The sequence below is a fragment of the Aphelocoma coerulescens genome, chromosome 3, assembly GCF_041296385.1.
Source record: "Aphelocoma coerulescens isolate FSJ_1873_10779 chromosome 3, UR_Acoe_1.0, whole genome shotgun sequence".
Lineage (NCBI taxonomy): Eukaryota > Metazoa > Chordata > Aves > Passeriformes > Corvidae > Aphelocoma > Aphelocoma coerulescens.
In genome coordinates this window covers 29736480-29752253 of record NC_091016.1, presented here as the reverse complement: position 1 = coordinate 29752253, position 15774 = coordinate 29736480, and the positions used below count along the sequence as shown (strand labels likewise).

At 40.0% G+C, this 15774-nt stretch overlaps 1 protein-coding gene across 18 annotated transcripts in view; it reads left to right on the top strand.

Annotated features, from left to right (window-relative positions):
• SYT14 (synaptotagmin 14) overlaps positions 1–15774 on the top strand; it is a 117620-nt gene that overhangs the window by 12360 nt on the left and 89486 nt on the right. For 9 of the 18 annotated variants that reach the window (XM_069009647.1, XM_069009644.1, XM_069009643.1 and 6 more), the window contains 4 exons: positions 1445–1528; positions 5610–5650; positions 7589–7629; positions 13663–13825. Coding sequence is in view for 2 of the 18 variants with exons in the window: in XM_069009630.1 (XP_068865731.1) it covers positions 15706–15718 (13 nt within the window). In the remaining 16 variants the exon portion in view is untranslated. Of the gene's footprint in view, positions 1–1444; positions 1529–5609; positions 5651–6627; positions 7007–7588; positions 7630–13662; positions 13826–15642; positions 15719–15774 lie in introns of those variants that run through there. The other 9 variants (XM_069009649.1, XM_069009648.1, XM_069009630.1 and 6 more) reach the window with 7 other exon arrangements.

Genomic DNA, 15774 nt, shown 5'->3' with positions numbered 1-15774 from the left:
ATAGACTTCAGCTTAGGTTTGGAGGGCCATATGTCTCCTGGAAGACAGAAAATAATGCTGTTTTTTCAGAGATTGTCCTTTTGTTTGCAAGATCAGTTGCCTCGTGATTTGGCAGTAGCATTCTTTCCCACCTAAGTTGGGAAAGTTTCTTGTCTGTGCTTTCTATAGCACAGGAGCTCCTTTCTGAGTTACGAAAATGCTGTGCATAAAATCCTACACAAAAAGTGAAGAGAGGAAAACAGAGAAATGAGCAGGAGCAGGGCTGGAAGTGGATACCCAGGGGTTATAAGCAGAAAAAAACTTTCACGTGAAGGACAAGAAGTTGAGGGAAGGATTTTTTTCCCATACTCAAAACAGTTTTCAGTGGCCATGGGGATAGGGGCAGGGCACCACTCCTGTCTAGGAGCTAGAGAAAGAGATTATTGAAAATTATTTCTGCTATATCTGGTGAACTGAAACTTAAAAGCATCAGTTGAAGTGTTGCATAGCTTACTTGTGCTGTATGGGTATGTTCCTAACATAATATTACAAACACTATTGCCTTTGGTAGCAGAGTTAGCAATCAGAATCTCATTATGGATGGCATTTTACAAATGCTTCATGTTTCTTGGGCTTGTAGCCTTTGAGTACATTAGTGTTTTACTGGAAGATTTCCATTAGGAAAATATTTACCATCCTATTCTAATATAATTAAGTGCTTTGCTTGGGAATTTTCATGGTCACTAATTAGGTTAATACTGATCATTATAACAAAAACATAATTAATTTCGCATAGTAGTAAAATTAATTACATATTTAAAGCTAAATTGAATCAGTCAACAGTGAGAATGAACAATTGCTGTGCTTCTGATTTCACTGTCTCAAGGTTTCTGAAATAAAACCTACACAAAAATAATAGAGGTAGACTGTGTGTGTGTTTCCATAGCCATCCAATAGCAATAAACTAGTTAGAGGGTAAAGAAGAACAAAGGCTGACATTCCAGAAAATGTGAGGGAACCACTTAATCTTTTGGGGGGCTGAAGGGAGAATCTGGGGTTACTTATATGCTTTTGTTTCTTCTTTGCTGAACAAAAATAAGCACGGGAGTCTGAAGAGCAAATCCCCCAGACCTGCAAGAGAGATTCTCTGGGTTTGCTGGCTTCCTGATACCACTTAGGAGATAATTTTCCTTGAGGTGTCTTCTGCACATGTGGATGTGGTGTTGCCCTCTGCCTTTTTCCAGAGAAAAATGATAGTGGTGTGCCCTCTCCTGCAGCCTTGCTAATTGCCTGGCATCCCGTTTCTACGGCAGACTTTGGGCCCTGGGTTGTTTTAATGGGATGTATCAGGCAGATATATCCAGAGGGTTCTCAGGCCAAAGAGGGTCAGCAAAGCTAAATATCATTGCTTCAGGACAGTTCCTATCCTGATGCTTTCTGATTCTTCATCTTCCTTTCTTTCAAGGGAAAGAGACAAGAACTCAAGAGCCAGAGCTTCCTACCCCACCAGGAACTGGCATAAGAAAGCTTGAGAGACCCTTCTTTGCATGTAAGCCTCACCATGTAGTTCTTTCCACTGGAGGTGGGGAAATCACTGCCTGGATTTAATAGAAAACGTAATTAGGGTTAACCTTAATTTAAATAATTGTTAAGCTATTAAAATAGCTATTAGCATGCCCTATCATTTGCTATCAGGGAAATGCAAATATGTGTCACCGCATCAATTCACGAGAACACAGACTGGAAGCTGATAATTGTTACTGTAGTTCCCACCCCAGAGATCCAGGAGGTTTTTGTTCTTATATGACAAATCCCAATGTTTGCAATAGCCTCTCTATTAGCAGCAGTAAGCTAAGGTGGGTGTGGGCAGAAATATAAAGGCATTTTCATCCTCCTGCATTTGCAAAATGGATTTACCTTCAGTGATGCAAAATGGAATATGTCCAGAATCAAGCCTATGTACATTTTTACATTGTTTTATGGCAAAGATCCCATCCTGTTTCTATCAAAGATTCAACATTTTAATGAGCAATGGGTGAAAAAGATCTTTTGGCCTGGGCCCTAGAAGTGCACTACTGTCTATAAAATACATTTTGTTAAGAGTCACTGCAGTCAAACGGAGCATTATGTAATTCTTTGGCAAATGGGCTCCCTGTGTAAGTACTTGGAAATTATAAGTTTGTTAACTTTGTCTTCCCAAGCTGTAAAAGGGTCCCATAACAGCAATTTCTCTCAGCTTGCCAGGCACAGAAATTAACTCTAGAAACTATGTAACAGAAGATTAAAAAGAAAGCAGTATCTAAAGATGCATTATCCTGTTGTGTGCATTAATTACCTCCAAAAGAACTGAGTATCAGGTAAACAAAAGCCAGAATATTTTTTTCCTTTTTAGATGAAAATAATGTAAGTTGTAGTAGCTCTAAAGAATACTGATCTTAAGATAAAATTCAGGAGGAAGGTAGGTCTAATCCATGACTATTTTTACATGAAGCAGTCCTTGTTTTTGAGAACACTGTCACCATGTATTGAGAGTATGGTTTGATCTGTCTTTTAAAAATAATTTCTTTGAGTGTAGATTAAATTTCTTTTCTTGGCATTTATTCTTGTGCCACCAGTGTCAAAACAGAAATGGCAAGCATTGTGATAAAAGAAAAATCATTTCATTTCTCTGCAGCTTCTGTAATTGCCTTTGTGTCCTTTTTTGAACTGCTGTTCTGTAACTCCTCAGTCCCTTCCTTGAACAGCAGCTCATTGTTCAGAACTTCTATGCCTACTATGGCAACAGGACCTTAAAACACAGTGGAAAAACTCAGATATCTCCAAATTTTGTGGTAGAAAAGAAACTGATTATTTCTCCACTCATATTAATAGATTCAGTTCTCAGAGCTTAATTCTGATCACTGCCCCAAGCACAAATGAGTGTTCAGCAGAGTTATGCTGTGTCGGTGATGAAGCCACCCCCAATCTTTTCCCAGGTTGGGCAAAATTAGCATAAGTACTCCATGCACACAGCTGCAGCCTTCAGCATGAAGGAGCTTCTGCAACAGCTTCCCTTCCCCAGGAGGGGATTTTGCCAACGGAATGGCACTGGCATGGATTCATAAACCATACGCCTCCTCCTACTTCCCACGCAGTCTTTTGTACTGTCACCATGGATCAGTGTAGAAGCACAGCTTCACAGGTCAAAGCCTGGTTAGACTCTGCTGAACATGCTTCCTAAGTGTTGTTCTCTCCCTGTCCCCTGAGAGCAGAATCTCTTTCTCTGGGCAAAATGTAAGCCAGATGGGATAATGTATCTGAAAGCTTGAAAGTCAGATCCTTTGAATTTTTTTTCCTTTATGATCTTAATTTATGCACATATGAAAGTGAAGCATGGCTTTTTTTCTCTCTCTCCTTGTCTCTTTAGTACCCAAAACATTAAAAAAAATCTTTTCCAATAGCATTCAAAAATTCATTTTAGAATCGAGAAAATTTGGAAAGATAACTCATGAAAAACTGTTCCAGCAAACAATTGTAAAACAAACCATAAGCTTTATTTTTAATTTTCCTTTATCAGCTGTATAAGTAAACACCTAAAAAAAAGTTTTGCTGTGACTTCCAGGGAACCACAAAAGTGGGTTGGATTTAGACTTTGACATGTTACAACTCCTAATATTGAACCAAGAAAGTAATACAGCCAATAGATATCGGAAATGTAAGCATTAATAAGTTAACTTAATTGAAATGATCTTTTACCCTAAGCATGCTCTCACAAACAGCAAAAGTTTTGTCCAAACTTTACAAAATGTTACTTTTAAAGCTGAGGCTAAAGATGGAAAATTTTGGGCAAATGTTTTAAATTTGACTACAGTATAGTCAATTGAAAACTAGATGATAAAGTTGGGCAACCAAAATAATGTGCTGAAAGGCTCGCCCCTTAGAGTCATTAGTAAAAAGGCTGTATGGTCATTCACAGGCAGCAATGGCAAATGTTTATTTGCTTTCCAGAAGCAGAGAGTTTTAGAGGGTTAGCAGTTAACTTTGATGTTACAGCTCAGTGTAGTTTTCAGTACAATGAGACATTTATCACTGGAGTCACTCAGGACTATTCTCTGCCTCCTGAACATCAGCACGTAATTGCATACTCTCTGTTCAATCACATACTGCTGCTCATTTGGGGCACAGAACAGTATATTATCTTTAAATATAAATGTCTGATCATTAACTTGGAAGATAAATGATATCCATTTTTCTGATCTGGCTCATCTGATACAGCTGTAATATGCTGGCTCAGAGCAAATGCAGACCTTTAGAAGACCAGTATACTTTGTGGCAAAGCCTGTGAGTGAGACATGTACAACATGGATCTTACTCTGCATAAAGCTGGTTTATCTCTGCTCCTGTGGCCTTAATCATATCATGTGGGCATATAATTCTGCTAAAATTCCCCAGTATAAATACCTGCAGACAAGGTATAATACAGTTAAGGACTTTCAACTGTTGAAAGTGGAAACCTATCCTTAAAATTCTGGAACCTTTTTCTTTATAAACAGGATGTTTTATCCATAGATCATAGTTGAAGGCTTGATCTCTAAGGCATGCCCACAGAGAGCTAATTACCAGCTCAAAGAAACTGAGATAGAGACATCCAATGTCTTGCTCATGGTCAGACAGCAGATTAGTGGCAGCAGTGGGAACACCAAGTCTTATGACTCCAGCCTTGTGCTCAGTGCACTAGATCACACTTGTCTTGTTTATATCACTATATTTTCTGAAAGATTGTTTTTTGGTGTTTTTTTTCCTTCTAATCAGATGCTTGTAAATTAAGTTGCTGACTGTAATCAGAAATGTATTTATCACTGACTCTGGCTCACAACCAAGCACACTGTTATTTTTGAAACAGGACAGCATGTTCCTCTCATTCCAAGGAAAAGTTAATTGAGTCGCAGGACGCTATGTCGTGATTTTGTTGTGTCCATTTGTCTTCTGTTGTGTCACTATTGCAAAAGACAGTTAATTTCCTAATTCTCATTTGGTGCAACAGCATTGCCTCCAATGAGCTGAAGTTTTAGTATGCTGAGAAAACAAAGCAGGGTAATTTTATAAAGCTGGTGACAATGGGAAGAAATAATCCTAATGGGCATGTTTTATAAGTGAGAGAGGATGAGAAGAGAAAAATCCCTCACTGCTTTTATAGTTCAATAACCATCAGGTACCCTGGCTACATACTACTCTTTTTATCAACCAAGAATATTTTGTGGTTTGTAACTCATCATGTTGTCAGAATGTAAGCTCTAAGCTGTGTTGGCTGTGCATCATGGCAGCAAAAACCTTCCATGTGAATGCTGGCTGTCTAGCCTTGAGCAGGTTTGCCTCACCTAAGAGAACTGTGCTCTGTGCCAAGGCAAAGGTCTAGTAGGACTAGGAATTTGGATGGATTAAATGATGGCACTGGTCTGCTAGACTGAATGTGCTGGAATGCTGTTTGTCAGTGTCTGATAGCAACGTTAAGTTAGAGTTTAGTGGCAGTGTTTCCATGCAACGTCAGGCCCCATATGCCGTCACCTCTTACAGCCTGCATAGTAGTTCATTTAATGTAAGTCTATGAATTTGTGTAAGTTCATTAATTCAGTTTGTCTCTTAATTCATAGTTCATGAATTGTGAATCGTATCGACTTTAACAGCTAAATGAGTAAGTACTTGCTTCAAACCATACTTGAGACATGTAACAGAAATACCAGCACACTTTTCATTAAAAAATACTAACCCAAGGGAACTCAGCCACCAGAAAAACATTGCTGAATATGACATCTGTTTGAAAATAAATTCCCTAATGGCTTATGGAAGCAACTTTTCCACAGAGAGAATTAACAAAGCCAAATTGTTTTACAATGGTGTCATCTTCCAGGTTCTGAATTTCCTGGTATCAGTATCATTGTGTTACCTCTACCCTGAAATACAATTTGTAATGTGTAACTAACTTTACATCATTTAATTAGTGTAAGAAAAATCTACTCCATTGGCTATTCATGGCTGGGCAAAGTGAACATAGTACACCTAGCCCACCCAATAAACACAGCCGTGCTTCAGAGAATACCGATTCTTAGCCTCATAAAATGCTTGTAAGACATTTGTCACACCAACATTGCCACTGGGTGGTACAGAGAAACCCTTACCATGTCCCTGTAACCTGTATAGTTCTCCAACACATTCCCAGCAGACTTTTCACCCTTAACTACCTCTTGTACCTTCATAACCTGCCCAGTGGTATGCTGCACCTACCCACAGATCAATAAATGCCACGAATACACACTCGGATGGATTGTATGTAGCTCTTACAATATTTGAGACATTCTGAGTAGGGAAAAAAAATCATGGATACAGTAATGATATCACAGGACCACAGAAGCAGTTCATGAGACAAAAAAAGAACTCAGGACCATGCACAGTGTGGAGACTGTGCCAACTGACCCCAGAGAGACGGGATGGTCCCTGGTCCTGTTTTTACTGAGCAATGTGGTTACAGCTTCTATATCACTGTTATTTACCTTTAAAATAAAGGAAGCTTCATTTCCTTACCTTGCAATAGTATTGTGTGGATTGATACAATGAAGATGTAACCAAAGGAACTTGATTTCTCTTTGACTAAAATGTTCTATTATGCAACAGGTGATTAATCTCATTAAGTAACTTAAAGGAAGGCCAGATCATGTCCTAAACTATGATGATATAATTCCAGTGGAGTACTTTTCTCTTTTGGAAAGTCACATAGGCTGCAGTTGGAAGAATATTGGGAGCAGGTTCAAATGGAACACAGAGCCAAAGAATGACCTACTAAGGGCAAAAGTGCATGTAGAGGAGAGGGAAAGGAGCACACAGATGATGACCAGCAACAAGGACCAATGACTTTGGGAGAATTGGCAAAGAAAATGGTGGTGGAGAATACAGCTTTCACTTGGACTGAAAACATTTCTGGGAGCCAACAAGAACTGCCAAGGCAAAGTAATTGTGTAGATTGGGATCGGCAGTGGAGGGGTTCCAGATGCAGGTAACATGTAGCTGGAAAGAATGAAACATAAGTTTAATATTGGAAAGGGACATAGAAGGCAGAAATTTAGAAAGCACCATTCCAGACAGCTGTTGCCTCACAGTTTTAACAATATTATAGTGATAAATCCAGCTGAGTAACCTGGGATTTAGGATAAATATTTTTGAAGTTTCGTGGTGGGCTTGTGAATATTTTTCACATATATTTTGAATTTTCCATTACATTTTTTTCCCAAAGGTACTTGTGTATCTACCTCTTTTAGAAAAGACGTGAATACTAGATGGTCATTTAATACATCTGAAATAAAACAGTTTTATTTTAATATGTCTACTTTTTGCAGAGCAGAGAAGTTAAGATACATCTTTTTGGGAAAAACATTCAGATAGCTGAAGCAAGTTTATGACTAAGTCAAACTCACACCAAACAGAAATAGAGGTTTTAAAGCCATATGACTAATACCTTACTGCCCCTTCATATGGTTCCCTACACTACAAAAACAACTCATTCTTCCCCTACCAAACCAATCCTGCTCTAGTGCCATCATGCCCTGGAGGAATCATGTTTACTTATCTGCTCTTTTAGGACAGAAGATATTTCTCCATGGACAACCTCCTCATTTAAATGTAAGTTTGCAGTATTCAAATCCTTTATTACCATGGGGTATCAGTAAGATCAGTAGGATAATTGAGGGAATTAAGGAGGTCAGACTGGAATATATATCACTTTATTTCTTCTAATGGAAGAAGCTGGGTCTTAGAGAAGGAGAAAGCAGGTTGATTGGCTTTAAAACAGTTTGTTTTATATACTTGAGTGCCAACTAAGTTCAATTTAGTTTGTTACCAAGTTTTCTTTTTTTTTTCTTAAATAATTTCTGCCTCTGTGAAGTTCCCCATTTATATTTGTATTCCAGAAATCTTTGTGAAAGTTTCTGCTAAATAACAGCTAAATTCCAGACTGGAAGTTGAGCCATTTTCAAAATCACATGCTTAAGCTAGCAAATATAAAATGGTTTTAATGAACTAATTCAGTAGCTTTTTATTAATTACCTTAAAAATGTAGATTACGACTGAGTACTTCATACAAATAATACTTTAACTTTGTGATTCTACAGTTCTTCTGCAGTATTCTTAATCTTGATGTAGTTGTATAAAAGAGCAACCTTTAAAAGAATCAGCACTGTACTTCCAGTTTACATATAGTTTGATTTTTTTTCATGGAAGGAAGCCTTTTAATAAGGCAACAGAAATGTAAATCAAAAAATGTATTTAAGTAGGTTCCTGCATTTAACAGCAGTTTTAACAATTTTGCAGGTCTCATACATTTTTAGTAAAAATGTTTCTTTAGATTCAGAAATGTCATTAATGCATCAATAGAATATTTGTGGTGCCATAAGAATGAATGACATATTCTGGTAGTTATTTTAAAAGTAAGAACAGAATGTATGTTTAGAAACAGCTCTGCTAAGTCCAAAAATCAGAGTAGATCATATGTTGCTGTATGACTGAAATATTTGAAATAATTAAAAGGCAGGCTAAAGCTTTTATCGGTAAAAAGAAACGTAAAATTAGATGGATGCAACCTCTTGAACCCGTCTTACTTTTAAAAATATTTTTACAATACTGCTCCTGGGGACTAAGTTCAGTGGGAAAGGAAGTAACGAGTACTCCACAGGCTTGAGCTCTCAGCTGTGCAGGAACATATACAAAATAAGTCACTGCAATTAGAGAGAAATGAAATGCAGATTATATACTTAGCACAAGCCTCCCAGCAGGAATGGTTAAGGATACCATTTTGTTCCAGAGAGACCCTAAGAGATCGGGCTGCAGCTACAGCCTTTTCCCGTTGCTAAGGGGACAGTGTTTGTCAAGCACTTTCTTTTGTTGCTAGACACTGTTGCCCTCCTCTACAGAGGTCAGTTTTGCCTCCTTTACATGCAGAGCAACTACCCAAAAGTACTCAGTGCAATCCAGGAGCGGTGCCTTGAGCGAACCAGGTTACAGGTGGGAGGGCAGAGAAGCAAAGCACAGAATCAGAGAGTGCACTAAAGGCAATTAGAGGGAGATGAAGAGTGAGAGCGAAGGAAGCTGTTTCATGGCAACAGGAGTGACTTTGTCAAGGTTAGCCAAGAACAGCAACTGTGGGTAGGTCTGGCCAGAGCGAGTCAATAAACCAGGACTGGCATGCATGCAGTGGGTAACTAACGCTGTAAACCACCTTGTGAATCTCTTATCACTTCCCTTTCCTTGGCAGCACGATTAACTCCCTGTGCTGACACCACCACCTATGCAGGCACCACTTTTCCGAGCTGTCTGGGCCACAGGGAGGAGAATCTCTCCCACTCTCAGATTCTCAGTGCCAGTTGGTGAGCAACCAGCTTTAAGAACACCCTGACAGAAAAACTTCTGTACCATTCAAGCAATCTGAGATTTAAATGTTTTAATAACCAACACTGTGACAGCTTTAACTCTGCCTCTATTTGTGCTGTGGTTTTACAGCTTGTTGCAGCTCAGTCTCTGTTCACACCATTTGCAGCCTCTCCTCTCTATCAGATGAGGTTGTGACAAGCAAGGTCATTCATTTTATGCTGGCATGAACCAGGCCAATAGGCTCTGTTAGCATCCAGGACCTTGTTCTTTCTAAAAATAGCCCTTTAGGAGAACTGGATCATATCTTTCAATCCCCTTTTAATATTTTAAGTGTGAATAATGGAGATTGAATTTGATTTTGTTCCATGGTATTACCTCCGATGGCTTTTTGATGAAGAAGATTTTTTCCATTGAAAAAATGGGGGTGGCTTTCTGAATGGCTGGTTGTTCATACTATGTATGTGCCTGTTTTCATATCACTATTTTATACTATGGCTTCTCTAACTAGATGTTCACAGAGCTCTTCGGTAAGAAAGTACAATAATCCCCATCCATTTGTGTTTTGGGATATTTGTATGTGATACCTGTCTTTGAAAGAGCGGGGGGGGGGGGGGGTGTTAATTTGCATTAAAATGTATGCTTTGTTTTTTAAGTGGAGCTGAATGGTTCATTTTTCATATTTTGCTAGGGTTGTGAAGGCCATTTGCTGGGCTTTGAGATTTCTAATGTGATTTCCCAAGCAAACTAGGCTTATGAACATGTTCTCTTTGTCAAATGATTCTACCTGGGAAAGTTGAGGGAAGCCTCAGCTTAGGAGCAGTTGCTCAAATTCATCAAGATCCCATAAATAATTAGGTTCCTTCCAGTTTCATGGAGACTAACTTCTGTGTAGTAGAAAGAGAATGAAACTAGTGCCCTCATTGAAGAAAAGGTCAGGAGAATGAAGCAATTATGACAATTCATCATTTGTACCTTTCATTTGGCAGCTTCTCAGCTGTTCAAACAGGCTGTGCAAAGTTCTGGAATAATTGCAACGTGTCCTGTTGGCACTGGGAATGTAGCAGAGGGTATCTAGGGGATAAGCTGGAGAAGACCTACTAGAGAGGCATGAAGATAAGTGGTACAGAAGTACATCTGCAGGACACCCACTTCATTAGTTCAGCTTCTCATGGAAAAGCTGGCATGTCTGAATGGATTGTGCATAAATTTGGCATATGACTTTTTGCCCAGTTTTGGTTTACCATTTCTGTAGTTTGTGTGAGCACAAGGGCTCATTGATTGGCATATTTCTTTGGAACTGCATTTAATAGTCCTTGCTGTATCTTCATGAGGTTTTTGTTTTGGAACAGTGCAAGGCAACAGAGTGGAATAATGTTAACTTTGGTTGCTTGAGCCAGTTAAGATTTTTATGAGTGCACCAGCAAGAGTCATTACGTTATTCATCCACCTCTGAAGTTTGCATATAACTTACAGCTAACTGAACATCCACTAGAATGATTAGGCATCAACAATCACATTTTTGTTTATGTTTTCAATTTTTATTTCTGTAGCAGATGCATTACCCATGGATTAACAATGTGAATCTGAACAAAAATCTTTCCATTTTGATTTAGCTCACAGGACCTTTTCCAACTGTATCCCAGTTGGAAATTTGACCTTGTGGAGTCCCAAATTTGGCAGAAGGAAGGTGCTGCTGGAAACACTATTTTCCAGTTTCTCAATCATTTATTCATGAATATGAAGTTACACACTGAGTATTATCTGGCCAAGTCATTTGCTTCAAGAGTCAGGTTTATGATTCTTTTCCAAAAAGTGGAGACTTGAGTGTATCTGGTATATCACTCTTACCACATGTAGCTCTGCAGTTCCAGAGGGCTCAGGCTGTCTTCCATAGCTTTCAAAAACTATGAGAAGCTAAGTAAGAGTCACAGGTTATTTATTTAGTGCCAAAAAAACTTGATAATGCAAACTTTAATATTGAAAGGTCAGGTATTTAATGTCCTAATAAAGAACACTGTGCATGTGAAACTAATCTGATTGCAAATCTGATTGGCAGTGTTCACAAAACTGCTGCCAAAAATCCTTACGGGAAGTTGTAAACTGATATTCCAAATCAATTAGGACACAGCACTGTATTACAATTCTTAGCCATCTTTTCATCTGTTGGAGTAATAATATCTTTGGAGATCTTTCTTGAAGATGTTTCAGAGGTTGTGTTTTAACTTCAACATTATTGGTTAGAGATTTTGAGTTTGTCTATTTGTCTCTTCACTTCAACATTGCTGCATCAGGTTTTTGCATTCCTATAAATAATCTGCAAGGAGAGAACACCCCGGAGTTGCACATCATTGTGCTTCTTGCTGGGACCTTTTTAAGGCTCCTGGTCAAAACCCCAGAATTTCAGTTTTGTGGGAGTTTTGATCCCTTCTTTAAAAATCTGTTATTTCCAGATTGAAATACAACAACAAATGGAGAAATACACAGGGAGGTGTGGCTGCACACACACAGTTTTTCCATTAAGTGAAATTTCAACAAAAGACTGAGTTTTCTAACTGAAAGATTTTATATTGATAAAATCAAGATGCTTCATTTTAATGTCATTATTATGTTGCAATATAATATGAAGGAAAAAGTCTTGAGATTAAAAGTTTTTTTCTGAAATGCAAGACCTTGGATATTTTGCCCCCTTCCCCAATGGCATTTCAGTGAAATTACTGTGTTTCTGCAGAGTACCTGCAGCTGAATGAAATGGCAACATTCCACTGGAAAATTGACATCCAGCTGTTGGAAATTTTCTTCCACTGTATGTTCAATTGTGAACTCACTTTGTTCGCATCATGACAATTATAGATAGCTTATCTGTCTGGCATCTTAATCAGCAGATTACTAATCTAGGGCTTCAACCTTTCTGGTTACTGATAGTCTGTGTTTTCTAACCCTTCAGTTAGTCTTTTCATTCATATATGTTATGGTTTTCAAATATTCTAAGTTTTCATGAAGCACAGACTCTTACATTATATCTGGTTTAGTACTAAGATTATGGCTAAAATGGAAGAGAAAATCCAAAAAGGTTTGGCAAGGATCATGCCTTAAATGGATTTAATTTATTTCTCCTCCTAGGGCACTCATGCCAAAGTTTCCAGCAGCTTTTGGTTTTAACTGCCAAAGAGGCTCCACATCAGTGCAGTGGGAGAAGTTTCTCCTGTGTAGGTAGTGTGTTGAAAAGTTTAGGGCTCATGGGATTAAATTTATCCTGTATCTGTCAGATAGTTGTATTGCTGTCAGCAAACCTGTTGTCACAATAGGTTCTTCCCTTTGACAGGGAGCTCTTGATAACCTGTCAATTGTTTGTACATTATGGATCTATCACCTTTACTTAAGGTCTGGAGTTAAGCTGTAGTCATGTTTGTGTGCAGCTGTTCTATTCTGCAAAGGGCATACTCATGGGATCACATTCATCTGCTTCCAGCAGAATGAATTGCCCACTGGATTCAGTAGAAAGCTTCTGACACATCCAGTCTGACTAGCTGTGCTCCATTCCTTTCGTGCAGGGAACGGATGAAGCTACAGCTTACACAGTCTCGATTACACCACAGGAACAAAACTAAAATAGTTGAATTTTGGAAGTTTGTTCAAGATTTCTCCCTCCTGGCAACACTGAAAAAAATGAGACTGTTATGGTGGTGGGCAGGAGTATCTGCTGTTTGAATAAAGCTTAGAAATTTTAAACATGTACTTGTGAAACTTAAGCACAAATAGAACAGATTTGATTCAGCATAGCTCCAAAAAGTCATGTTTTGGTTTCTTACACATACTTTTCACACAGTCTCTTTGTTGATGTGGAATCATGTTTGTCCTGAAACTGTTTTTCCAAACCGAGCTTTCATTACTTTTGTGGAAATTATGTGTTTCTTTTGTGTTTTGAAAACCAAACCCCCGGACCAAGAGTTACAATAACAGTGTAACTAATTCACAAACATAGGTTCATTTCTCACCCTCAGAAAGAGTTTGCCCAATGACATGAACTTCTGCATTCCATTATGGTAATTGCATACATGAATCATGGAATCGTGATGACATGTGAGGCTCTCCAAAAATTTTGGATGACTTTTTACACATCTCAAAAACTATATGCTGGATTCTGTATGGGTGGATGTCTGTGCCCTGGAAAGATTTGATGACATCTGACTGGTAGTTCCTTCATACTGGGGATGCTGCCAAAAGTGGGGGGAGAAATAAAAATCAGAGCAGAGAAGAATAATAACTCCAACTATGTACTTGATCCCACAGGAATCTTCCTCCCTGTACTCAATACAGTAATATAATCAAAAAGATGGCCATCAACAAAAATTGTAACGAAAGCTTCAGGGCTGGAACACTTTCCAGGAGCAAGAGAGCTGAGGAAAAGGCATGGAAGGAAGAGGAAGAACAGAAAATCATTGGGGTATTTGAGGTAAATGTCAGTGCTGGTACAGAGAAATATATTTGCCATTAAGCTCTGCTGACATTTTCTCTTTTAAGGTCTTTTTTACAGTTGGTTCTGGTCTGGACATATGTCTGTCATTTGGGACTTGTGTTTTTTTAAGACGGCCATTTTGCTCAGGCTGACTGTGCTTTTAAATGCCTCACTTTTAAGTTTTCTTCTTCCTGAGGTGAAGAACAAATTTGAGAAAACACATTGATTTTTCTATATGACAAAAGATTTCTGAAGGCTGTGAGGCTGAAGGGGATTAATGCTTCCAGGATTTGAATGGTGACTAAACATTTGGCAGAAAGATGATGCTGGTATGAAAGGTATTCCTCCTTACCATCTTGTGAAAATTTTCCTATTTTTGGCCAGTCTACACATGAATGAAAAACCTGTTTGCATGTAGTAATGTGTTTCTTTATAGCTCCAAATGCTAGCATGACTTTCTGTGACAATAACAGAGTTTTATGTATGTCCTACATCCTGTAAAAGATTACAATATAAAATCCATAATACAAGCAATCTGCTCGGCTATTTTCTCTCTTAGTTGCAGGAGCCATGCATGGTTTGGCTCAGATGTCCTTCTGGATCCTTGTGGTAAATGCTGCAGGGCCTTGCAGAACCCTGTCCTCTTTGCTCACTATGATGATCCTCTTTTCTGGCAGGCAAGGAAGAGACTGTAGAAGGATGTCCTGGCTGGGACAACAACTGCAGAACTCTAGGGAAAGAGAGGCTGGTACAAGTGCAAGAGAGCTGAGGAAAAGGCATGGAAGGGAGAGGAAGAACCTGTAGCAGGTGGGACAGAGGAAGGAGTAGCAGCAGAGGTTCCAACACCTCTTGACCTGCTCCAACAAGTCCCCAGCCTTCTTATGTTGGTGGCCCCAGAGCTGGATGTGGTATTCTAGATGTGTTCTCATGAGAGTGGAATAGAGTGGGAGAATCCATTTCCTTTAACTTTACCTTCCAAAGACAGTTTTAGCATGGTATTCTAAAAGAAAGGGAAAAGAATCCTGGAAAAGACAATCTGTAGAGGCAGTACTAGAGTTGCCACAAGCAGTTTTGTGCAGTTATGGAGGTAATTAGTTAATTTAATGAACCAAGCCGGTTTTATCATAAACCTGTGAGTGGCTGAGGTCACTTGGTCTGTTCAGCCTGGAGGAGACTCAGGGAAGACCTCATTGCACTCTACAATTCCCTCCTGAGGGGAAGAGGAGGGGAAGGCAGTGGTGTCTTCCTTGTGGTGCCCAGTGACAGGACCCAAGGGAGTAGCCTGAAGCAGTTGTCAGAGGAGGTTTAGGTTGGATATCAGGAAAAGGTTCTTCACCCAGAGGCTGGTTGGGCACTGGCACAGGTTCCCCACGGCAGTGGTCACAGCACGAAGCCTGGCAGAGCTCAGAAAGCTTTTGGACAATGCTCTCAGGCACATGGTTTGACTCTTGGTATGTCTTGTGCAGGGCCAGGACTCGGACTCGATGATCCTTCTGGGTTCCTTCCAACTCAGGGTATTTTGTGAAGCACGGCTTTGCTGACACTTCGTGCCCTCAGAGCTTTGGGTTTTATTTCAGCCACTCGCTTTGGGAAGGAAACACAGAGAAGAGGCCCGTGGAAAGCGGCGGAGTTTCCCTCGGCGGGCACCCTTCGCCCCCGGGGCCGTGAGAGGCTGCGGGCTGCCCGCGGCGGGCGGGGCCGGGCGGGGCCGGGCGGCGGCGGCGGCGGGGGGGGGAGTGACGCGCCCCGGGCCCGCCCCGCTCCGCTCACCTCCCGCCCCGCCCCTCCCGCCGCTCCCGCCTGGCAGCCGCGGCGCCCGGCAGCGCCTCTCCTGCGTGCGCTCCCTCCGCTTGGTACGGCCCACCCCGCCGGGGATCATGGCGATTGATGGTAAGTAGGCCAATAACGGGCTCCTCTCTGTCGCCCCGAACCGCTCCCCTCCCCCA